General features: G+C 38.7%; 1 protein-coding gene across 5 annotated transcripts in view; it reads left to right on the top strand.

The window, feature by feature from the left end:
• Positions 1-26,425, top strand: part of STXBP4 (syntaxin binding protein 4) — a 178,570-nt gene extending 152,145 nt beyond the window's left edge. For all 5 annotated transcript variants that reach the window (XM_061176621.1, XM_061176622.1, XM_061176623.1 and 2 more), the window contains 2 exons: positions 2,708-2,765; positions 26,071-26,425. In XM_061176621.1, the coding sequence (XP_061032604.1) occupies positions 2,708-2,765; positions 26,071-26,185 (173 nt within the window). In that variant the 3' untranslated portion in view covers positions 26,186-26,425. The remainder of the gene's footprint in view (positions 1-2,707; positions 2,766-26,070) is intronic.
• Positions 26,426-27,015: the final 590 nt, after the last annotated feature.

Below are 27,015 nucleotides of genomic sequence, written 5' to 3'. Positions count from 1 at the left end.
TATATATTTTTTTTTTAATAAATTTATTTATTTTTGGCTGTGTTGGGTCTTTGTTGCTGCACGCGGGCTTTCTCTAGTTGTGGCGAGTGGGGGCTACTCTTCGTTGCAGTGTGCTTGCTTCTCATTGTGGGGCACGAGCTCTAGGCGTGTGGGCTTCAGTAGTTGTGGCACACGGCCTCAGTAGTTGTGGCTCGCAGGCTCTAGAGCACAGGCTCAGTAGTTGTGGTGCACGGGCTTAGTTGCTCCGCGGCATGTGGGATCTTCCCGGACCAGGGCTTGAACCCGTGTCCCCTGCATTGGCAAGCGGATTCTTAACCACTGCACCACCAGGGAAGTCCCTACAGACTATATTAACTGCATAAAGAAGAAGAAACCACGCAGTCTTCTAAAAAGAAATGCTATTTTTTCAGAACAGAGAATTTATCCTAAAATATTATTCAATAAACAGGAATATCTTGATGGCTACAGTCATTGAATAACCATTTTGACTTACATGGATATGAATTGGTACCTTTAATAAGTCCGTTGTGAAGTTATAGTCCTTGTTTAATAATTGTAAGAAAATAATCAGGGCAGGAACTCTATCTTGATGGCATGGGGATGTGGTATCCCAACGTCAATCTCAATTCTCAAATGATCCTATAGACTAAAAGATACTGTCTTTAAAGTATACATATTTTTTTCTCCTCATTAAAAAAAAAAAGACCTGTGAATTAAGAAATTAGAAATATGGCTGTAATTACACTGGAGAGACAAGTCATTTAAACAAAAATCTTAGTCACATTAGAATGACTTTCTACTTTTAGCGTGTCTTTGCCCTATTGATCATCATTCCTGGCATTTCTGAACCTTTTTGTCATAAAAGCAGGGGTTTTGTGTACAGTCATCAGATTCTTCCCTTCAGGTGAGGGGCTTGTCAGTGAAAAATGAAGTGATCTGTAACAAAGGTGTAGAAAGTGTAAAGGCGATAAATCTACGTGAACTGCAGCAGCAGTTGATCATGGCCTGTCTGGCTGAGCGTGTGCTGGCCATGGATACTATTGGAGATATATATAGTGTCACTTCAGGGACTTTTAAGAAGCCAGTAATTTGCTTATGCTGAGTTCCCAGATATGCTTATTTTGTGCTTAAAATAGGAACATTTATTCATTAAGGGAGAAAAGAAACTCCTAGGTGGCCTGTGTTAATCTACAAAGGAAATAGTTACAGAATTTTGGGCCAGGCTCTTATTTTATACAACCGTGTTAAAAGACTGGAGGTAAATATAAAGTAAAGCTTGTTTTGTTTTTCTTACTTATAAAAATAACATCATTAGAGCTATTCTCAAAGAATATGAAGCGAATGATAGAGAAAGGTTTTATTTTGTTCGTAGTTGCTGTTCCTGCATTTTTGCTCTGCCCCTTGCTGAGACTTGGGGAAACGAAGTCAATGGTTTGTTGTTACAGCTCAGTTACTTTCTAAAGAAGTAGGCTACCTGCACCAGGAGTCTGTTCTTTGATGTGTTAATGTATCTTATACTCGTCAAAGGAGCCTTGATAAGTCAATACCAAAGACTGATCCAAAAGGTCAATTACAATCCTTAACAGCAGCAGTCCCCAACCTTTTTTTTAAAAACTTATTTATTTACTTATTATTTTTGGCTGCATTGGGTTTTTGTTGCTGCGCGCGGGCTTTTCTCTAGTTGGGGTGAGCGGGGGCTACTCTTTGTTGCAGTGCGAGGGCTTCTCATTGCGGGGGCTTCTTTTGTTGTGGAGCACCGGCTCTGGAGCACAGGCTCAGTAGGCATTGCTCCGCGGCATGTCGAATCTTCCCGGACCAGGGCTTGAACCCGTGTCCCCTAGCATTGGCAGGCGGATTCTTAACCACTGCGCCACCAGGGATGTCCAGACCAGGGGTGGAGCCAAGGGATGGAAACCCTTGTGTTCTAAAGGAGTACCACCCATAATTGGAATATAAGAGAATGGGCTGCCTCAACCTGGGCCTGTTCTGTTGGTATGAAGAGGACAAAAATGTACTCATTTATAGAAATATGGCCAAATGATTGCTTGCTTACTTCAATCTGCATCTCTTTATAGCTAACTAATTATTCTCAATCCCATTACTGAAATGGAAGCTGAGTTTAGCAAATTGTTTGGCCGTTAACATTTAGTGCACAGAATTCTTAATTAACAAAATAAAATACTACAATCCATTGTAAATCACTTTGCTAAACTTTCAGACTTCATAAGGAATTTTGTCTTGTCCAAGAGCTACTTTCAAACCGCTTGCTGATCTGGTACTCATATTTCGATTCCCTATGGAGCTGAGTGAAAGAATGTAAAGGGAGCCAATTAAAGAAACTTTGAGCCCGAATAGACAAGCAGAGGCCATCTCGTCCATCCGTCTGCCTCCAGGCAAAAACCATCCCCTGCACCAAAAATTTTTGCTTGAATCCTGCTGACAAAAATGCTCACTACATGTAAATGACAAGTCATGATCCATTTAATGCAACTAAAGCAGATTGTTAACTGTTCAAGACTTATTTATTGTGTTCTAAGATGCTGAGTATGAAAGCTCATCTAAATTGTTTTAATTCCTCCTTTCTAGACAATTATTTTGTACAAGAAACGTACTCAAATAATTGTAAAGCTGTGGGAAATTTGTGTCCAGGAAATAAAGTTATCTTTATCATCTTATTAAATGTATTTTTGGTTTCCTTTCACTCAAGGTCTACCTTACGGGTGGGAGGAAGCTTACACAGCAGATGGAATCAAGTACTTCATCAAGTAAGTACAAGCATCTCAACCGAGTAAGCAATTTTCTTCACATCTGGAGAGAACCTGGAAGTTGCAGAATAATCAGTAATACCAAGAAACCCTCTTGGAGGTTACAAAAATTAGTAACAGGAAGTGAAACTTCACCATTTTCATTTCATGTGATTTAAATGCTAATATCAGATATATTTAGGGAAAAAAAACCTAATAATTATTCCAAGGGAAACATCAAAAAATTGGAACAGGATTGTCATTTGAACCTAAATGTTGGCTGCCTGAATTCTCTTCTGGCTAAAAGTATTAATATTTATGCAAAGTTAATATCTAATGAAAAAATCTGCTTTGTCTTAAAACTTATTAACAATAATAGTAATAATATCAACATTTTTTCATGCTTTGCAGTGTACACAGTTCATTCATTCTGCAGATACTTTTTGAGCATTTGCTGTGTGCCAGGCAGTATTCCATACCTTGGAGATACAGTGGTGAGATATACAGACTATATATATTCTATATATTCTCTGATATCAGGGAATTTACTTAATAGTGAGGAAAAACATACAATATATAACTGAGGAGATAAATGAGACAGTATATGAACAAACCTCATCTCAGTGGAGTCTCAGAACATCCTTCATTTATAGATGAAAAAAATAAGAGCCTAGAGTAGTTGCCAAAAAATCCACAGCTAACTAAATCACCAAGCCAGAAGGGAATCCAAGTCTTCTGACACCAGGATTCTCTCTAGTGTACTAGACTGATAGAGACCTCTCTTTGAAAGCCTCAACAGAAATACATTTTCTAGCTGCTGGACTGGTTAATTTTACTCTGGACACAGCAATCTGGTATACTTCCACTATGTTCTGGGTAGCTCTTTTCATGTCAGAGTTGGAGTTATGAGAACACAAAGGGGATTCCCAACAACCTCTTAAAATCCCAGGAGACTTCCTTATATGACCCTTTTTTAGCAAATGATACTTGGTATGCATTTGGGGAGGAAAAGAGAGATGTGTCCTTGCTGTTCTTTCAAATGTGCAAGTATTTTTCAAAGCAATATCCACATTTTGGATTCTCAAGCCCTGTGACTTTACACAGGTTCCTACATCTCTCTTCATCTCAGTTTTCTTATCAAAAAATAAGGGGAATTGTACCTACTTTATAGAGTTGTTAAATGTTAAGCACCTAGCATAAAATTTTGAACACAGTAGATACCTAATAAAATAGTCATCATTAATTTACAACATGGAGAAAACATCATGGTGGAAAAAAGAACAAGAAAAATCATATGACCATTAAAGACATCGAAAATTCAGAAGCTTCATATTTTGAAAAGATTTAAGGAGAAGCTAGGGGTAAACCTGGCAAAGTATTTTCTTGATTTTTTTTTTTCTTGTGGTCTCTAGCAAAAAGTAATTAATAAAGCAAAGGTGTAGTTTATAATACATGAAGGAGAAAGGGACTTTTGGAGCAAAGGACCCAGGAATTCCATGAACAGATTACATTTAGCGCCATACTATTCACTTCCCAAATCATAACTCTTCTGGAAGGAAAGTTTCACTTCAATATGCTGTACTAACTATGTTTAGTTCCTGAGAGATTTGAATCACTGTACTGTAGGGGTGGCAAGAAAATGAAAAACCACATCCAAATTTGCACTGGGTTTCTTTCTTATGTTCACTTTATAATGGATAAGGGGAGAGATGTGGGGATGGGGGGGGTTATGCTCAACAGCCAGGCATATGTTAGGTGTATTTTTCTATGCATTGTATTGTCTAATCTTCTTAAAACACTGTAGAAAGTGGGCATCGCTCAGCTCTTAATAGGACGACATTATGATGGTGGTGAGCTGCATCCTGCCCTCAGCCATGCCTGTCTCCTAGAAGGTCCCCAAAAGAAATGCCCCATCAAAGGAAGGCAAACTAGCATTCATTGTAAACCGGGGTTCTGAAGTCAGAGGCCTTTGAAAAATGTCAGTAAATGAGTCTGGACCCTGTGGGGAACTCCTTCACCAAGGCTTAGCCTTAGCCGTCTGTCAGTATCCTAACCCAAAGCTGTGTCAGAGCCTAACCAGTGCCCTGTGAGGAAAGGAAGGGATAAGGGCACCATCACCAACTACCAAGGAAAAGGAGGGAGAAAGAGATGTGAGTGTGAGTCAGAGAGTGAGCATGTCCCATTGCCTGGTACCCAGTGGTTTAAGCCACTGTCCTTTGCTGACTGGAACAGTAGCCTTGGGCTGGGCTCCTACTATAAGGGAGAACAGCATCCAAGGAGAAGAGAGAAGAGAAGCAGTAGCAAGCCCTTTGACTGCCCTGAGATCTAACTCAGTCCCTGTAGAAGGAATACAAAGCGGCACCACATTTGTATAATCCACTCCAGTCATAGAAAATAATGTACACTCTTTAGGGAGTTCTCTTCCTTGACCTTAATCTTGACTCCTAAGGAAAGCAGAAAAGAGGTAAGATAGATTTGTTAAAGGACAGTGGTGGGTATCCTTGTCTCACCATTACAGTTGGAGAAACTCTGTGGAAAAGAGGCTAAACTCGTCCAGGTCACGCAGTAGTAAAATTTCAGAGTCAAGATACAGTTCCAGGGTTGTCTGAGTCCAAAGCCATCCCCCCAAAACACACACCCATGCTGCACCATCTCCATCTCCTTATTTTAACGTAGCATGTTTACATATGACGAGAAAGATATTTTAAACTGATTTTGATTTTGTTAGAATTCTATACTTTATTCATTTTTAAATAGCAGAATAGAAACTTAGTTCTAAGCATAAGTAGTTATCTCCTGGAGACTAGAAAGGTCAAACAGTAAAGATAAGAAAATCTAACAATATACCAGTGTTTTCTTTATCTTGTCTCATGGAGGAATGGACTGCTTACCATGAGTTGGCTTTTTTGCTAGTCATTAACCCCATTCAAGCACCAACATTTATTTTAGTTTAACTATTCTTAATGGAAGTCTTATTTTACAAGTATTGTGTGCTTCCCTGCCTTCTTCTACTGAGGCCCCTGAACAAAATCATTATAAACATCAATCTTATACATAATACAGTGAGTTCTGCAGGGTGATGTTAAGCTGTGTAAGCTAGAATAGAGGCACAGCTGTCATCTCTCCCCGCTCTCAACATGCCTGGCCATCTCCTCATCTCCATTCTCCTTTTCGATCCTCTACACACTTCACCATCTTCCCCAGGAGTTTATTTGAGGAAGACAGGATGCCAAATAATCAGACTAATTTGAATTGCTTGTAAATAGTCCTGGAGTGTGCATCTACAAAGTGTTTGTATGTGAGTCAAGTGCATAAGTTCTGGTGCAGGTGGATTTGATTCCAGGAAGGCCATCTGGTATAAGGAAAAGAAGAGCATGGGCTTTGGATTTGGAGAAACTTAGGTTCCAATGCTGGTGTCTCCACAGAATAGCTGAATGACCTTGGCATGTTTACTAAACCTCTCTGGGCTTTAATTTCTACATATAGAATGGAAAGAATATTAGCCCTTCATAGAGTTCCTGCCCAGAATGAATGAGCTTATGTATGTAAAGAGCCTATCATAACACCTGACCCAAAGCAGACACTTTCAGCCAAGGTTAGGCCTTTTCACGTCCTCCTAACATTTTGATGAGAGTTTCTTCTCAGCTCTTAGCTGAGTTCAGATATGATGCCAAATAAGTAATGTCTGCATAAGCAAGCATCCACTATATGTCTTTCTTGGAACTATTTAGATTTTTGTTTTTTCATCCTCTCACTACCCCAACCAAAATTTTGAGCCTGGATAGCCTGTGTTAGCTTTTGGGTAGGAGTAGTTCATTTACCATGTGAATAGTACTTTGGAGGCAAGAAATAACAAGTAATGAACTCAGTTCATTGCCTCTGTCACCTTTGCTTAAAAAGAACAGTGACTGAGATCACCCTTCCAGAACATTGGAGGAGATGCCGGTCTGTGTACGTATAATCTCTGCCCTGAGATTGACACCTGTCACTGTCTTCCCGGAAACTGAATTGTTACATCTGATGGAAGCCAAGCCTCGGGCAAAGGAATAACTGTCAGTGCTGTCCCAAGAATGCCTGGACAAAGACAGTCTTCATTGAATATTCCTATCTGCCCACATGTCCATTGCACACCCATTAATACTTTGTAGTCATCTACTTACCTTCTGACACAAGAGAAGAAAGCATTTTATCTGGTGTAAACAAATATAATCAAAATATTGGCATTGCTAGAGCCAGTGTTTCATAGAACTAACAAACGTATATGTCTATATATGTGTATGTGTATACACCAATATGTGTATGCACATATGCAAATAGGCAGGACTTACTCACTTGCTATATAAATACCAGTGCATACAAGGGAAAACTTTCTTATTTTCTCCTTAGAGAGAGAGTTGCAGCATTCTTAAATTCAATGACAAAATGCCAGTTATCTTGATAGCGCTGTAATGAAATTATCTGATGAACCTGACCATTTTACCACCCAACTTCCTATCTTCCCTTTGCAGTTATATACTATTACAGATTTATAATAGTCTTTTGATATGATTCCACTTTAAAAGTTCATATACTTTATATGTATGTTATATAATTTAAGAGAATTATTATGAGTTATGTTTGATAGTAAAAATGAACTTAATATTACAAACTAGACATAACTGCTACATTGCTTTCGTTGAACTCTTTTTTTCTATTGAAGGTTTCAGATTCACTGTGATCAGTGGCCATGATTTCATGTATTAATTCTCTATTGCTGCTTAATAAATTTCCCCAAAATTTTGCAGCCTTAAACAATAAACATTTATTTTCTTACCCAGGTTGCAGAGGGTCAAGAACCCGGATGTGGTTTTGCTGGATCATTCTGACTCTCTCTCGATGTGGGTTTCTCATAAAGTTGCAATCAAGCTCTTAGCCAGGTCTGGGAATTGAAGAATAGTTTAATGGGACTGGAATATTTGTTCCAGGCTTACATGTGAGGCTTCAGTTCCTCACCATAAGTGGACCTTTCTACATCCATATGGCCATAGGGTTGCACAAACATGGCAGCTGACTTCCCCCACAGCAAGGGACAAGAGAAAAAGTGAGAGCAAGAGAAACACCAAGATAAAAGCTGCAGTGTCTTTTGTAACCAATCTCAGAAGTGAGTGACATACATTCTGCCATATGCTACTGGTCACACAGACCACCCTGGTACAGTGTAGGAGGCAACTATACAAGAGTGTGCATGCCAGAAGGTAAGGACCACTGGGAGCTATCTTAGAGGATGCCTACTACAAGGCTGTTTCACAATGTAATATATATAATATATTAATCAATAATTAAATCATTATATATATAATCTATACATCTCTATAAACGATACAAAAATCTGAATATCATATACTTGCTTCAAACATTATATTGTACTGTTGGTGATTTTTCAAGTAGGTATAATCATTGGTTTTTTATTTTGTTTGTTTTTTTTTAACATCTTTATTGGAGTATAATGGCTTTACAATGGTGTGTTAGTTTCTGCTTTATAAAAAAGTGAATCAGTTATACATATACATACATATGTCCCCATATCTCTTCCCTCTTGCGTCTCCCTCCCTCCCACCCTCCCTATCCCACCCCTCTAGGTGGTCACAAAGCACCGAGCTGATCTCCCTATGCTATGCGGTTGCTTCCCACTAGCTAGCTATTTTACATTTGGTAGTGTATATATGTCCATGCCACTCTCTCACTTTGTCCCAGCTTACCCTTCCCCCTCCCCGTATACTCAACTCCATTCTCTAGTAGGTCTGTGTCTATTCCCGTCTTGCCCCTAGGTTCTTCATGACCTTTTTTTTTTTTTAGATTCCATATATATGTGTTAGCATATGGTATTTGTTTTTCTCTTTCTGACTTACTTCACTCTGTATGACAGACTCTAGGTCCATCCACCTCACTACAAATAACTCAATTTCATTTCTTTTTATGGCTGAGTAATATTCCATTGTATATATGTGCCACATCTTCTTTATCCATTCATCTGATGATGGACACTTAGGTTGCTTCCATGTCCTGGCTATTGTAAATAGAGCTGCAATGAACATTTTGGTACGTGACTCCTTTTGAATTATGGTTTTCTCAGGGTACATGCCCAGTAGTGGGATTGCTGGGTTGTATGGTAGTTCTATTTTTAGTTTTTAAAGGAACCTCCATACTGTTCTCCATAGTGGCTGTATCAATTTACATTCCCACCAACAGTGCAAGAGGGTTCCCGTTTCTCCACACCCTCTCCAGCATTTATTGTTTCTAGATTTTTTGATGATGGCCATTCTGACCGGTGTGAGATGATATCTCATTGTAGTTTTGATTTGCATTTCTCTAATGATTAAAGACGTTGAGCATTCTTTCATGTGTTTGTTGGCAATCTGTATATCTTCTTTGGAGAAATGTCTATTTAGGTCTTCTGCCCAGTTTTGGATTGGGTTGTTTGTTTTTTTGCTATTGAGCTGCATGAGCTGCTTGTAAATTTTGGAGATTAATCCTCTGTCAGTTGCTTCATTTGCAAATATTTTCCCCCATTCTGAGGGTTGTCTTTTGATCTTGTTTATGGTTTCCTTTGCTGTGCAAAAGCTTTTACGTTTCATTAGGTCCCATTTGTTTATTTTTGTTTTTATTTCCATTTCTCTAGGAGCTGGGTCAAGAAGGATCTGGCTGTGATTTATGTCATAGAGTGTTCTGCCTATGTTTTCTTCTAAGAGTTTGATAGTGTCTGGCCTTACATTAGGTCTTTAATCCATTTTGAGTTTATTTTTGTGTATGGTGTTAGGGAGTGTTCTAATTTCATTCTTTTGCATGTAGCTGTCCAGTTTTCCCAGCACCACTTATTGAAGAGGCTATCTTTTCTCCACTGTATATTCTTGCCTCCTTTATCAAAGATAAGGTGACCATATGTGCGTGGGTTTATCTCTGGGCTTTCTATCCTGTTCCATTGATCTATATTTCTGTTTTTGTGCCAGTAGCATACTGTCTTGATTACTGTCGCTTTGTAGTATAGTCTGAAGTCCCGGAGCCTGATTCCTCCAGCTCCATTTTTCTTTCTCAAGATTGCTTTGGCTATTCAGGGTCTTTTGTGTTTCCATACATATTGTGAAATTTTTTGTTCTAGTTCTGTGAAAAATGCCTTTGGTAGTTTGATAGGGATTGCATTGAATCTGTAGATTGCTTTGGGTAGTATAGTCATTTTCACAATGTTGATTCTTCCAATCAAAGAACATGGTATATCTCTCCATCTATTTGTATCATCTTTAATTTCTTTCATCAGTGTCCTATAATTTTCTGCCTACAGGTCTTTTGTCTCCTTAGGTAGATTTATTCCTAGATATTTTATTCTTTTTGTTGCAATGGTAAATGGGAGTGTTTTCTTAATTTCACTTTCAGATTTTTCAACATTAGTGTATAGGAATGCAAAAGATTTCTGTGCATTAATTTTGTATCCTGCTACTTTACCAAATTCATTGATTAGCTCTAGTAGTTTTCTGGTAACATCTTTAGGATTCTCTATGTCTATTATCAAGACATCTGCAAACAGTGACAGCTTTACTTCTTTTCCAATTTTGATTCCTTTTATTTCTTTTTCTTCTCTGATTGCTGTGGCTAACACTTCCAAAACTATGTTGAATAATAGTGGTGAGAGTGGGCAACCTTGTCTTGTTCCTGATCTTAGTGGAAATGGTTTCAGTTTTTCACCATTGAGGATGATGTTGGCTGTGGGTTTGTCATACATGGACTTTATTAGGTTAGGTTAAGGAAAGTTCCCTCTATGCCTACTTTCTGGAGGGTTTTTATCATAAATGGGTGTTGAATTTTGTCGAAAGCTTTCTCTGCATCTACTGAGATGATCAGATGGTCTTTCTCCTTCAATTTGTTAATATGGTATATCACATTGATTGATTTGCATATATTGAAGAATCCTTGCATTCTTGGGATAAACCCCACTTGATCATGGTGTATGATCCTTTTAATGTGCTGTTGGATTCTGTTTGCTAGTATTTTGTTGAGGATTTTTGCATCTATGTTCATCAGTGATATTGGCCTCTAGTTTTCTTTCTTTGTGACATCTTTGTCTGGTTTTGGTATCAGGATGATGGTGGCCTCGTAGAATGAGTTTGGGAGTGTTCTTCCCTCTGCTATATTTTGGAAGAGTTTGAGAAGGATAGGTGTTAGCTCTTCTCTAAATGTTTGATACAATTCGCCTGTGAAGCCATCTGGTCCTGGGCTTTTGTGTGTTGGAAGATTTTTAATCACAGTTTCAATTTCAGTGCTTGTGATTGGTCTGTTCGTATTTTCTATTTCTTCCTGGTTCAGTCTCGGAAGGTTGTGCATTTCTAAGAATTTGTCCATTTCTTCCAGGTTGTCCATTTTATTGGCATAGAGTTGCTTATAGTAATCTCTCATGATCCTTTGTATTTCTGCAGTGTCAGTTGTTACTTCTCCTTTTGCATTTCTAATTCTATTGATTTGAGTCTTCTCCCTTTTTCTCTTGATGACTCTGGCTAATGGTTTATCAATTTTGTTTATCTTCTCAAAGAACGAGCTTTTAGTTTTAATTATCTTTGCTCTACTTTCCTTCATTTCTTTTTCATTTATTTCTGATCTGATCTTTATGATTTCTTTCCTTCTGCTAACTTTGGGGTTTTTTGTTCTTCTTTCTTTCTCTAATTGCTTTAGGTGTAAGTTTAGGTTGTTTATTTGAGGTGTTTCTTGTTTCTTAAGGTAGGATTGCATTGCTATAAACTTCCCTCTTTGAACTGCTTTTGCTGTATCCCATAGGTTTTGGGTCGTCGTGTTTTCATTTGTCATTTGTTTCTAGGTATTTTTTGATTTCCTCTTTGATTTCTTCAGTTATCTCTTGGTTATTATTTTTTCCTGTAATTGATATCTAGTCTCATAGCGTTGTGGTCAGAAAAGATACTTGATATGATTTCAATTTTCTTAAATTTACCAAAGCTTGATTTGTGACCCAAGATATGATCTATCCTGGAGAATGATCCATGAGGACTTGAGAAGAAAGTGTATTCTGTTGTTTTTGGATGGAACGTCCTATAAATATCAATTAAGTCCATCTTGATTAATGTATCATTTAAAGCTTCTGTTTCCTTATTTATTTTCATTTTGGATGATCTGTCCATTGGTGAAAATGGGGTGTTAAAGTCCCCTACTATGATCGTGTTACTGTTGATTTCCCCTTTTATGGCTGTTAGTATTTGCCTTATGTATTGAGGTGCTCCTATGTTGGGTGCATAAATATTTACAATTGTTATATCTTCTTCTTGGATTGATCCCTTGATCATTATGTAGTGTCCTTCTTTGTCTCTTGTAATAGTCTTTGTTTTAAAGTCTATTTTGTCTGATATGAGAATTGCTACTCCAGCTTTCTTTTGATTTCCATTTGCATGGAATATCTTTTTCCATCCCCTCACTTTCAGTCTGTATGTGTCTCTAAGTCTGAAGTGGGTCTCTTGTAGACAGCATATATATAGGTCTTGTTTTTGTATCCATTCAGCCAGTCTATGTCTTTTGGTTGGAGCATTTAATCCATTTACATTTAAGGTAATTATCGATATGTATGTTCCTATTCCCATTTTCTTAATTGTTTTGGGTTTGTTATTGTAGGTCTTTTCCTTCTCTTGTGTTTCCTGGCTAGAGAAGTTCCTTTAGCATTTGTTGTAAAGCTGGTTTGGTGGTGCTGAATTCTCTTAGCTTTTCCTTGTCTGTAAAGGTTTTAATTTCTCCGTCAAATCTGAATGAGATCCTTGCTGGGTAGAGTAATCTTGGTTGTAGGTTTTTCCCCTTCATCACTTTAAATATGTCCTGCCATTCCCTTCTGGCTTGCAGAGTTTCTGCTGAAAGATCAGCTGTTAACCTTATGGGGATTCCCTTATGTGTTATTTGTTGTTTTTCCCTTGCTGCCTTTAATATTTTTTCTTTGTATTTAATTTTTGATAGTTTGATTAATATGTGTCTTGGTGTGTTTCTCCTTGGATTTATCCTGTATGGGACTCTCCATGCTTCCTGGACTTGATTAACTATTTCCTTTCCCATATTAGGGAAGTTTTCAATTATAATCTCTTCAAATATTTTCTCAGTCCCTTTCTTTTTGTCTTCTTCTTCTGGGACCCCTATAATTCGAATGTTGGTGCGTTTAATGTTGTTCCAGAGGTCTCTGAGACTGTCTTCAATTCTTTTCATTCTTTTTTCTTTGTTCTGCTCTGCAGTAGTTATTTCGACTATTTTATCTTCTAGGTCACTTATCCGTTCTTTTGCCTCAGTTATTCTGCTATTGATCCCTTCTAGAGAATTTTTCATTTCATTATTGTGTTGTTCATCACTGTTTGTTTGCTCTTTAGTTCTTCTAGGTCCTTGTTAAACGTTTCTTGTATTTTCTCCATTCTGTTTCCAAGATTTTGGATCATCTTTACTGTCATTATTCTGAAATCTTTTTCAGGTAGACAGCCTATTTCGTCTTCATTTGTTAGGTCTGGTGGGTTTTTGCCTTGCTCCTTCATCTTCTGTGTGTTTCTCTGGCTTCTCATGTTGCTTAACTTACTGTGTTTGGGGTCTCCTTTTCGCAGGCTGCAGGTTTGTAGTTCCTGTTGTTTTTGGTGTCTGCCCCCAGTGGCTAAGGTTGGTTCAGTGGGTTGTGTAGGCTTCCTGGTGGAGGGGACTAGTGCCTGTGTTCTGGTGGATGAGGCTGGATCTTGTCTTTCTGGTGGTCAGGTTCACATCTGGTGGTGTGTTTTGGGGTGTCTGTGGCCTTATTATGATTTTAGGCAGCCTCTGTGCTAATGGATGGGGTTGTATTCCTGTCTTGCTAGTTGTTTGGCATAGGGTGTCCAGCACTGTAGCTTGCTGGTCATTGAGTGGAGCTGGGTCTTGGCGTTGAGATGGAGATCTCTGGGAGATTTTTGCCATTTGATATTACGTGGAGCTGGGAGGTCTCCTGTGGACCAATGTGCTGAACTTGGCTCTCCCACCTCAGAGGCACAGCCCTGATGCCTGGCTGGAGCACCAAGAGCCTGTCATGCACATGGCTCAGAATAAAAGGGAGAAAAGACAGAAAGAAAGAAAGAAAGAAGAAGATAAAATAAAATAAAGTAAAATAAAATAAAACAAAGTTATTAAAATTAAAAAAAATTTTTTAAGTAATAAAAAAAAAAAAAGAAAGAAAGAAGAGAGCAACCAAACCAAAAAACAAATCCACCAATGATAACAAGTGCTAAAAACTATACTAAAAAAAAAGAAACAAACAAAAAAAATGGACAGGCAGAACCCTAGGACAAATGGTAAAAGCAAAGCTATACAGACAAAATCACACACAGAAGTATACACATACACACTCACAAAAAGAGAAAAAGGGAAAAAATATATATATATCATTGCTCCCAAAGTCCACCTCCTCAATTTAGGATGATTCATTGTCTATTCAGGTATTCCACAGATGCAGGTACATCAAGTTGATTGTGGAGATTTAATCCTCTGCTCCTGATGCTGCTGGGAGAGATTTCCCTTTCTCTTCTTTGTTCGCACAGCTCCTGGGGTTCAGCTTTGGATTTGGACCTGCCTCTGCGTGTAGGTCGCATGAGGGCGTCTGTTCTTCCCTCAGACCGGACAGGGTTAAAGGAGCAGCTGATTCGGGGGCTCTGGCTCACTCAGGCCGGGGGGAGGGAGAGGTACGGATGCGGGGCGAGCCTGCGGCGGCAGAGGCCGACGTGACGTTTCACCAGCCTGAGGCGCACCATGTGTTCTCCCAGGGAAGTTGTCCCTGGGTCACCGGACCCTGGCAGTGGCGGGCTGCACAGGCTCCTGGGAGGGTAGGTGTGGATAGTGACCTGTGCTTGCAGACAGGCTTCTTGGTGGCGGCAGCAGCAGCCTTAGCGTCTCATGCCCGTTTCTGGGGTCCACGCTGATAGCCGCGGCTCGTGCCCGTCTCGGAGCTCCTTTAAGCGGCGCTCTTAATCGCCTCTCCTCGCGCACCAGGAAACAAAGAGGCAAGAAAAAGTCTCTTGCCGCTTCGGCAGCTCCAGACTTTTTCCCGGACTCCCTCCCAGCTAGCCGTGGCGCACTAGCCCCTTTAGGCTGTGTTCACGCAGCCAACCCCAGTCCTCTCCCTGGGATCTGACCTCCGAAGCCCGAGCCTCAGCTCCCAGCCCCCACCCGCCCCGGCGGGTGAGCAGACAAGCCTCTCGGGCTGGTGAGTGCTGGTTGGCACTGATCCTCTGTGCGGGAATCTCTCTGCTTTGCCCTCTGCACCCCTGTGGCTGCGCTCTCCTCCGTGGCTCTGAAGCTTCCCCCCTCTGCCACTCGCAGTCTCGGCCCACGAAGGGGCTTCCTAGTGTGTGGAAACCTTTCCTCCTTCACAGCTCCCTCCCACTGGTGCAGATCCCGTCCCTATTCTTTTGTCTCTGTTTTTTCTTTTTCTTTTGCCCTACCCAGGTACGTGGGGATTTTCTTGCCTTTTTGGAGGTCTGAGGTCTTCTGCCAGCATTCAGTAGGTGTTCTGTAGGAGTTGTTCCACATGTAGATGTATTTCTTGTGTATTTGTGGGGAGGAAGGTGATCTCCATGTCTTACTCTTCCACCATCTTGAAGCCGTCTACTCATTGGTTTTTAAAAGTTACTCACACTTGGCTTATAATTCCTTTGTGTTGATACACCTTTATATCACATCCTGAAATCTGAGATAGCACACCTTGTATTATAAAACCTGTTCTCCATTACATAGGAAGTATTATACTTACAACATTACAAATGCATACCAGTAAAACCTAGGGAGGCTGTGATTTCTGAATAAAACAGAAGTTTCTGTCTAGAGCAGAGAGGGCAAACAGATTTCAACTCACTTTCTCAAGTGTCGTTTGTGAAGAATTCTGAGGCTATATTCAACCTCACTGATATGTCTTTTTTTTTTTTTTTTGGCTGCGTTGGGTCTTCGTTGCTGCGCACGGGCTTTTCTCTAGTTGCAGTGAGCGGGGGCTATTCTTCGTTGTGGTGCGTGGGCTTCTCATTGCGGTGGCTTCTCTTGTTGCGGAGCATAGGCTCTAGGTTCGCGGGCTTCAGTAGTTGTGGCACGTGGGGTCAGTAGTTGTGGTGCATGGGCTTAGTTGCTCCGCGGCATGTGGGATCTTCCCGGACCAGGGATCAAACCCGTGTTCCCTGCATTGGCAGGCGGACTCTTAACCACTGCACCACCAGGGAAGTCCCTGATATTTGTCTTGATGCATCAGAGATGTCTGCTGTGAGTGCTGGGGGAAGAGACGTGTGGGACACATACCAAATCTCTTCAGTCTTTGGTCTTCTAGAGCATATTGCCAACACAGGAACTCTGCCAGGATGAACAGTAATAATGCAAATCGTAGGTTGGAATGACAAAATAAACAGTGACACTCCCCCCCCAATAGTTCTTACGAGATAGTCAGTATTTAAGAGCTTTTCCTTTATGACTTCAAAGGAAAACTGATTTCCAATAGGCATGTTTTTTCTCATATCTTTCCAGTCAGAGTTCATTAACAACCCCAAATGATTGTCTGAACTTGGGGTAGAACAGCCTATTAGGTTGTCTCCAGGTAGGAAAGAATGTAGATCATAACCTATATATGAATGAAATTTGTCATTGTCAGCCTACTGTATTAATTAAAGGCTTAAGTTACATTGTATCATCTCATTTATAAAATAAATTTAAAAATGGAAAACACAAAAGAGAAAAATTTGAGATTGTTTTTCTTACCTCCAACCTTATTTTGCACGTAGAGTCTATCTTAGGTAATTCTAATGTGAATGTGATTAGAAATTAAGGAGACTGGGGAAGGGAGGGTGGAGAGGGAGGGATGGTTTCTGGATGGGAAATAAAAAGCTACTACTTTTAACTTTTCCTAAATCCTTAGCAGATGATTTTAGCTCCACTTTAGTAGATACTGTCAGGAGCCCTCCCTCTTAAGACCTCGTTAATTTGGCTGCTTTGATTAATTTTGGATGAGTTAAGAAATACCCATGGACAGACTACTGAAGTCTAAGACTCACTTGATGAGATGTCAGGGCAATTTCTATGTACCTAACTTCAGCGTAGATAAGGAAAATGGGAGTAGGCTCCTCACTGTCTTTGCATGTATGGCAATCCTGAGCATTATTCTTAATGAGACTATAATGAAGAAATCAACAGAGGACTTGAAAGAAGAAGTGTGGAGCTTATTAAAATATTTTGTTCCCGAACACTTCTAGCTATGATTAAATTGTAAGGTATTAAAACCACTAGTTTGGATGTACCCATCTACGTGATAACTGGTTTAGAATATCCAGTAACTAGTACAGTGCCTGGTATGTGTAGGGACTGAATAAATATTTATCAAATGAGTGAATACTGTCATTGAGGAAGCAGTTGGTAGGGAAAAAATATGGGCTTTAGTATCAGACAGACCTGGTTTCTAATGTTTACACCACCACTTTTGAGTGTGACCTTGGTATAATTAGTAATATTTCTATTGTCTGTAACCCCTTTTCTCATCGAAAAACAAGGATAGTAGTTTATATCTCCCAGGCTTGTTTTGAGAATTGAATAAAATAACTCACCTGGCACAAGGTGAGTGCCTAAGAGATGTTCATTCCCCTTCCCTTCTCTTATATTATTCTACTGCTATTTGCCAGTGGAGGAGCTTTATATGACAGCATTTGCACAGCTGTAAATAGAAACCAGCAACCAAAACCTACACTTATGCCTCTCCCCAGCCAGTCAGCAGCCCTGTGACAGGAGCAAAGAGGCTGCAGTGCTCAGGAGCCTGAGACAGCCTGCTCTGGATTTTCTATAAATATCTACAAAGGGGTATAAGCATATGAAACTCTGTATGAGCAACTGTCATCTAAACAGAAGGCCAGCCAGCTGACCGAGGTTACTCAGAATGGCAAAGCCCACTGAAATGAATAAAATATCCAGACTAGACAGCCAACATCAAACTCTTTTTCCCCCATTTAACCAATAACAGGTATAACTGAGGCAGGAAGCATGTTTTTTAGCATTTTTTTTTTGGATAATATAAGGAAATCCTTTGGGATTGTGTAAAGTACTTTGGAAATTCATCACCTTTCTAGGGTTATACTTTTATTTAGCCAGATATGGGATCTTCTCTGCCTCCAAGACCCTTTATTTAAATTTCTCAACAAATACTAACTTTTTTGTCACTTTCCCTTCCAAATTGGTTGCTGTATTAGTCTGCTAGGGCTTCCATAACAAAATACCACAGACTGGGTGGCTTAAACTGGGTAAGAAATTTATTTTTCTCACAATTCTGGAGGACAGAAGGCCAAGATCAAGATGCCATCAGGATTGGTTTCTTGTGAGTCCCCTCTTCCTGGGATGTAGACAACTACCTCCTCACATGGCCTCTTCTCTGTGTGCATGGAGAGAAAGGTCTGATGTGTCTTCCTCTTCTTACAAGGACACCAGTCCCATTGGACCAGGGCCTCACCCCCATGATATCATCTAACCCTAATTACCTCCACAAAGGCCCCATCCTCCAAGCACAGCCACATTAGGGTTCAGGACTGCAACATAGAATTGGGGTTTGGGGACACAATTCATTCCATAACAGTTGCTTCTTCCTTAAATTACTTTCCATAGATATCTAGCACCTTTTTCTTCAGTCAGTTATCTCCAGTACAGCGTATTATAGCATATAATCTTTCTTCCTGTACATTTGCCAAGTTTCAGGCAAATTGCAAGAATTAATACAAACCAGTGCCCCTTCCCTCAAGCTCTAGGCTTTAGTGCAAGAAGTAGCTGAGGGGCAAGGGAGTGTGGTAAGTAGAATAATGGCTCCCTGATGATATCCATGAGCTAATCCCCAAAATCTTTGAATATGTTAGGTTCCATGGTAAAGGGGCATTAAGGTTGCAGGTGGAATTAAGGTTGCTAATCAGCTGACCTTAAAATAGGGAGATTATCCTGGATTATCCATGTGAGTCCAGTCTAATCACATGAGTCCTCAGCAGTAGAAGAGGGAGCCAGAAGGAGAGAGTCAGAGAAAGAGATATGACAATGGAAGCAGGGTCAGAGATATATTGTGTTGCTGACTTGGAAGCTGGCGGCCACAAGCCATGGAATGTGGGTGGCCTTTAAAAGCTGGAAAAGCAAGGAAACAGATTCTCCCCTAGAGCCTCCAGAACGAAATTTAGCCTTGCCAACATCTTGGTTTGAGCCCAGTGAGAACCGTGTTGGACTTCTGAGCTACAGAAGAGTTAGCCAGTAAATTAGCATTGTTTTAAGCTACTACGTTAGTGGTCATTTGTTACTGCACCAAGAGAAAACTAATACAGGAAGTTAGAAGTGGAGGAGAGAGGGTGATGCTTATGATGGACCTAGAATGTGTCAGGCATAAAACTAGGGGATTTATATGTTTTCTCTCTTAACACTACCGTGGAAGGTCTTACATGTTTTCTAGATTGGGAAACAGACTCAGAGTTTAAGTAACTTTCCCAGAGACATACAAGTAACCCAGTTAGTGCCTGGGCAATACGGAATTTCAGACCAGGTCCGTGAAGCTGATACAAAAAGATAGTGACCATGGTCTGCATCTAAGCCTGAGCTCTGCTATTGTGTGACCTTGGACAGGGCACTGGGACTCTCTTAGCCTCAATTTCTTCAATTGCCACATGATGTGAAAAGTTTAAGACTGCTGGAGAAGCAGGTGTCACACAAATAATTTTTATTCATACTGAATAAAGTTTTTATGAATTTTATGATAAATTATTTTAAAATGCTTTAGAGATAGAATCTATGATCATTGAATTAATCAGTCAATACATCTTTAATTATTTCATCTTGTAAAGCTAAAGACCTCTTTTCAGGTGGTCTCATTTAATCTATCCCAAAGCCTCCATATATATTGTTGTTGAAACCAACCCATATAATAGAGCCTCAGAGAGGAATATAACATAATGGTAAAATTCTCAGAAGTCAGATTTGGATCCAGATCCTGGCTCTAACATTTACTAGTTTTATGACCTGGAGTAAGTTATTTCACCTCTCTCAGTATTAGCTTCCTCATATATAAAATGAGGATAATAAATATAACTGTCTCTCCTTTAAAATATAAATATATAAAATATAAACATAATATAAATATGTAAATTAGGATATATAATATTTACAAAATATAAGTATTAAATAAGGTTCTAAAAAACAGTTAAGCACATTTATTCACAAGTCCAAGGTGGCACCATTAGAAACAATCAGTATGTAAAGTTCATGAGAGAACTGTAAAGGTTGATGGCATATATGGTTTTTATCCTATAATTTTTTACTGTAATTGAAGGTTTCTGTGTTATAGCACTCACTCTCAAGTGGCTTTTGCACTTAGCATTATGGAGTCAATAATACTGAAAAAACACCTCAAGAGTTTAAAGATGGTCTCATGTGGAACCCCTCCAAGTCCCCAGTTTTATGATGCTCAGTTTTCTAATATCATATGTATATTTATAGCTTTATATTTTTAGTGTAATCAGCTTAACTTTGATAGAAAAATAATATTAGGATAAGTATAAAATAAGTTGAAGTTGTATGTTTCAAATAATTTTAGGGTTTTTTTAAGATTTCAAATTTGGCAATTAAAAAAATACATTTAGTTAGATGTTTATTAAACTTAGTTTATTGGATAAATTAAATGAAAGCCTTATAACTTGTATTACAATTCTTACCATTTTAATAAGAACATTAAAATTTAAAATATCTTCTATATTTCATGCACTTCTACTCATAAGTGGGAATTTAATATGGAAACTTTGGCAATGGTCTTGCAAACTTGCTTCTAATTAAATTTAGTTGCCATTAATCTATATTCTCACAGAGTCTTTTGATTACTAACATATTTCAAGTAGCCTGAAAATATGTATTTATTGCCTGCTTTTTGTATTTTAGAAAGACAAACTCTTTGGTTTGTAAAAAGTTGTATATATATTTAATGAGAAAGTAATAGTCATGGCTTCATCTTGAAATACTCTCTTGAAGTCATTTAGAGTAACACTAGCTGCTGTTACAAACCCTGCTTTTCAGTGACTTAGCACTCACACACCAGTCAGTGCGGGAATCCCTGGTCGATGGGTGGCTTTTCTTTTCTTTGGGTAGTGATTTTGAGACCCCAACTCCTTCCAGTTCATGGCTCTGCCATCCCCTAGGGCCTCTGAGTTCTCTGCTTTCAGTTATGGATGAGGAGTGAGAACAGAGAAGGCATTCCAGCGCTGTTCTTGAAAACCCCTGGTCCACAAGACGTAAACATAAACTCTCTCCCCTTCCACTGGTGGGAATTAGTTACATGCTCACATAAGGATGTAGGGGGAGCTGAGAAATGTAGTCTCTGCCTGGGAGCGGCCTCCTGGTTACAACTCTACAGTGTGGAATGGAGAACATAAATGTTGGTGGACACTGCCAAAGGGGGTATATGAGAATGTACAAATACACCAACTACAGAATTTTATAAAATTGTTTATTAGTATCTAATAGTCCAGTGTCTAGGTACCAGTGTCAGTAGGTCATATTCTTAGAGGTCTTCTGAAATTTTTTATTCTATCACAATCCAAAATAGCATCAATTTTTAAAAGTTACCCAAAGCTATAGTCTGAGACCATAGAAACATTTTCTTTTTTTGAAAAATGTATCACCTTTGGACTTGGTACGTTTTTGCCTCTGCACAATAATTGACAGCAATCTAAGCCTGTGTATATTACTTCAAAAAATATAATTCATATTTTTTCAGGACTTTTCAGTGTTCATTTTTTACAAGTCTAGTGATGTAATTTTTTTCCAATATTATGCATAAGTAATATATTACTGTAGCTTTAGATTCTTGTAACATAATGTAATATCTAGGCCTAAAGATTTCTTAATTAATTGGATTATTTAACTGCAAAATATATGATATATTTTTTATAAAGAATGCCATAAATATAGAATAGAAATAAAATTTGTCTTCAAGACTGTAAAGATTTGAATGGGATCCTGCTAATGTTTGATCAGAGCCTCACTGGATTTCCAAATGCCTAATTACAAAATTCTCAAAGTATTCTGTGATATTTACAGAGTTCATTAATGAGAAATACTCATTTTGATTTTAGGAGTATATTTCCAAAGTTATGTAAGAGGGAACTCTTTATATATCAGTGGAAATAAACTGCTTGCAATTTTCTCTTAAACATGTTTTGGAATGGATACTTTCTATTACTAATCTGTAATCATTCTCATAACCAGTGTCTGACAAGATTACATGCTGCCTCACCAAGGTTTGGTGACTTTTTTATAATTTTATTGACATGGTTCACTTTCTGTTCTTGCCTTCTGATTTGTTTCCAATTGGGAATATTTTTTATTAAATCTTTTATTTTCATTACTACTTGAAGTTTATGGCCAGTTGTAAAATTTTTCAGTGATTCCAAGTACTGATGCCAGAAAGATTTTGGATTAACATATTTATTTGTCTTTATTTTCTGGTTCCAATGAATATTATATACATAAGATTACCCCCCCCCCCCCGCTCTCTGTAAAAAAAGGACATTGTAAGTTAATTACTTTGGCTTATTATTCTGCAGCTTTATCTTAAATAGATAATACATGCAATCTTGCCAAATTCACAATAACATATAAATAGTATCATTTACAATGGAAGATTAACAAAAGAACCTCTTTCTTCATCACAGACTATTATAAGAATGAATTTCTACAAAACTAGTGTTCTTTTTGTCTTTAAACCACTTTTCTCTTAACTGGCTGTCCTAAATTTTTATTTAGAAAGAAAGCATTTTGCATGCTAGGAGGTAAGAAACATAAGGAAGGTAATTATAATGGAATTTAAATAATTCACTTACATTTCTTTGGCAATAAAATAAAGCATGTTCTCTTAGGGTTTTTCTTTTTTTATAAGCTCTAAAATATGTCTTTCAAATTACTAATATTATAAAAGAAACCACATAACACTGTCATCTTCCCAGCTCAAATATTACTGTTTTCCAACAACAGATTTGGCAGTCATTCAGAGGCAAGTAGTATTAGGCTTTTTAGATTTTCAAATATATCTGAACTGCTGTTGATTGCTCCCCAAATCAGGTCAGATACACTCTCTGCAGGAACATTTCCCAGAGAGACTGTATGTTCAAATGGAAGATTTTCATGTTTCACAGTCAGCCTCATTTATTTTCCAGACCTCTAAATTTTTCATACTAAGTAGCAGCATCTCACTTTGTGAACCATGGGGTCTTTATTAATTAAACAGAGTCAACAGGGTTGATTTATTCTCTCTCTTCTCAGTTGAATTACCAAGCACACAAATCAGAGAGGAAATATTTCTAATAGTAGAATATTCTCCAAGCCAGTAAATCTGGGATTATCTCATCATACCGATTATATCAAAGCTCTTTAGTCACCATGCTCACCAGGACATAAAATTGAACGGTATACACACAAATGGCCCCGTTCCAGCATCACAGGAAGAATTCCAAGTTTTTCTTATTCAGAAAGCCCTAATTATTAACAAAAAAACAGCCATGATCATTATTGAATATCTACTCTTCACCAGGCACTTTACATGCATTACCTGTGTTTTAGAAGCATTGACTCTGGATGTTTTTACAAAAGAGCCAGGTGTGAAATGTGTACTTGAACCATAGAAACTAACCCTCTGTTGCTTCAGTTTTATTTTTTCTAGTGATTGGCTATTGTATTTGCATGTTTGGCGCTAAGGTGTGTGTTTTTCAATTGTGTACAGAGAAGTGTATTATGAACATAAGATTAATCAATTAATACTTTATGGTATTATTTTGTATTTGGAGAAAGATCACATGTTGATTTGTTGATTAAAAAGTGCCTAATGAAGGTTACTGTCAAGGATGACTTTCTGGCAGAACTTTCTAATATTCATTGTTCAGAGTCTATAACTACATTTTCTTCTGAAACATTTTACTTTTGCTTATTTTATATTATCATTCAGTGGAATGTCCATATATGGGCAGTTATAATATTTCAAAGATGAGAATTTTTTTTTAAGTCACATAAGAAAGCATATACCCGACCTTACCCCTCAGGTAATTAATTGTGCCTGTTTTTCTTCCTTTCCAGCCTCCCCAGTTAAGGAGCATTGTAGGGGAGGAAAGATTTATAATAATTTAAATTAAAGTCTCTTCTTTGGACTAACATATTATAAATGTGCTGATAAACAGTAAAGTAAATATACTAAGATATCCCATCAAGCTTTTTCCTTTCAGTTTTAAACAGGTACGTTGTACGGGACAATGTGTCCTCATTTCCCCTTGCAGTGGTATTCTAGCCCTCTGTGTTACACTCACTGGTAATTCTTTAAAACCACTTTCAATTTAGGCAGCTTTCCAGCTTTACAAAAGCCTTGAAATGAAGTTAACCTGTGCGGAATCAAATGCTTTGTAAGTTTAGCCTCCATAATAAGAAATTGCACTAAACCATTTTAAAGAGGTAATAGTAATATGGATTACTGTCAAGAGAATAACGATTCTTTGTATCACTTGACCACACTCTGAGGTTTTGAAACTATGAAGATATCTGGGCCTTGCCACCTCCACCTCGACTCTTAAACAACTTAAGTGCATTTACCCTATCGTGAAACTATAAGTGATCTTCTTCCATGGAAAGCTGCATTTTCAATATTTAAACAGAGGAGTTGAGCAATTTGTTTTGGGGGATATGGATAGAATTTAGAATATAGGACTGAAAACAAACCAAATCCAGTAATAACAGTGAAACTGACCATTGGTACTAAGTCCAACATTTCAGTTATTGTCATCAACAGGCACTAAAGTAAGTGCCTCTTTGTGATAGATCCCAAATTGTGCTCAAAGGCACACTCATCCCATGTGTGCTAATAGGGCATGTTAGTTTGCGTAATATTATAAACTCTTGGAGAGTCGTAAAACACAGTAGTATATTTAGGGCTCTGGGAAATCCTACAGTAAAAAAACCTACTTAACTATGTTTAAACTAGTGTGTCTCAAAGTTATTTGACCATAGAATTCTCTTCTTCACATAATATGTATTAAAAACCCTTATAACACACTTCGGAAATGTTATTCTGTAATATTTTAGGAAGTAGGAGGTACTTTGAGATCCACAATCTTATTTGATCCTCATAAGTGCCAGCCCTCAGATGGACTTGATCTAAGACATGATGCTTCTCTGAGGTTGAGTTTGGGTAGGATGGGGGCAGGGGAAAATGATCTAGGATGGATAGGGCAGCGGGGTAAGCCAGGGCTAGAACGAGGATCCAAGGAGAAGGAATAAGTCATCCTATTCCAGAAGCTGTCTGTCCAGGACTCAGGGGCTGGGCAGATAGTGGTGGATTTAGGCTAGTCATCCAGCTGAAGGCTGGGAGTTGGATACTAGGTCTAAAAAACACCATGCATCAGGTAGGGGCACACGTAGTGATGTTTCACCACTTCCTGAACATGCCCCATATGTTTGTACGTCCTTCCTTACCTCTGCTTGTGTTCTTCCCCGAAACGCCTAGTTACTTGTTCTGAGAATATGTTAGGTACCATAGACTCAGAGATAAGAAACATAGCTCCTGCCCTAAAGGAGCTTTGTATGCAGTACAAAGGCCTAAAAATAAACAGGCATTTGTAATATGCTATAAGAGATAAAGCCATGGGCACAGATTGGAGCAATCTAGAGGGAGATTTGGTTCTTTAGAATTAGTTTGAGTTAGCTGAATAAACAAGACGGGAAGGGGGAAGATTGTAGCAGAGAAGAAAGTATTGTCGAGGCAGGTAAAAAACAAGGTATTTCATACTATGGAATATGTATTTGATCCAGAAGGCATTAGTTGGCACTGAATTTTTAGCAGGTGAGCAGCAGTGTATGATCTGTCGTTTAGGACGATCTCTTGGCTGGAGTGGAGGATGAATTAAAACACTAGAACAGAGGCAGAGAGACAAGCTGTTTCAGTGACCCAGGCCATAGCATTGGAACAAGAGAAAGGAAAAGATTCCAGAGGTGTTACAGAAAGACGATCACAGGACTTGCTGATGGATAAAGAAGAGCGAGGAGTCAAAGATGACACATTCTCCTGCATTCTTTTGTTTTTGTTTTTGTTTTTGACCAAAGAATAAAGAAAAAAAACGGGTTTTGTTGAACCTAAAAACATCTCTAAGTCTTTTAAAAACTATTGGATCCAGTTCCAACTGCTTCCTAATTCAGGAGACTGCAGTAGGGAGGAAGCAGTGTCGCTGGGATCACTGCTTGCATGGTGGGTAGAAGGACAGTCTTTCAGATTGTAATTGTATCCCTTTTTCTTCGCAAGTCACGTAACACAGACTACATCCTGGATGCATCCCGTCATGAGCGCACTGACCCTGTCCTGCTCAGAGGAGAATGAAGAGGATTGCTCCAGAGAACTTCCTGACCAGAAGAATTGATGGTTTTCTGCGGGAAGCTGCGGTCCATGGTCTTCTGGCATCTCCGTCGACGTGGAGGACTCTGAGACGCGACATCTAAAATAGGAGTAAAACACACACTACTTAGTGAAGTTGTGAAATGGAGACTGGATTTAAGCTATTTTTGTAAAACTTTTTGATATAACTGTATACATTTACAAAATTAATTGCCACTACAGTAGTTCTTTAGGAATAATCTAGTCCTGTTTTTGAAATCATATGTAATTGGATTTTATAATATATATAATTTTTCATATGTAATTATGTAATTTTATATTTAGTTCTTTATAGAATATCAGACACAGTGGTTTTTATAATTAAGACATATTGAAAAATTATGTGAACATAGTGAAACACTTCATTTATTTGGTAATTCACTAACCTTTTATATGCGTACCTTAGGAAAGTGATTTAAGCAAGCTTTTCCACAGGCCACTGGACATAGCTTACATCTTTATGATGCTTTCTAATTTACAAAGTGCTTTTCAGACCCTGTTTTATGTAAACCATACAACACGCCTGTGAGGCAACTCCACTGGGTATTTTTCAGTTAGGAAAAGAGCAGTTCAGAGAAATGAAGCACCTTGTCCTGGAGCTGAGGCTCACACCCTCACCTTCGGATTCCATGTCCAGGCCCCTTTGCCCCACACCCTGCTGTCCCTGCAGAGGCAGATCACAGCCTGACACACAGGGTCCCATGTCTCTGTTGATGCAGCTGAGCTCCACAGCTGTGTACCCCTGGGGCCACAGAGACTCAGGGGGCACTTCTTCATTCAAACATGGCCCCCACCCAACCTCATAGTTCTCCTATA

This window comes from Eubalaena glacialis, chromosome 19 (assembly GCF_028564815.1).
Source record: "Eubalaena glacialis isolate mEubGla1 chromosome 19, mEubGla1.1.hap2.+ XY, whole genome shotgun sequence".
Classification (NCBI taxonomy): domain Eukaryota; kingdom Metazoa; phylum Chordata; class Mammalia; order Artiodactyla; family Balaenidae; genus Eubalaena; species Eubalaena glacialis.
This window is presented reverse-complemented; position numbering and strand designations above follow the sequence as displayed.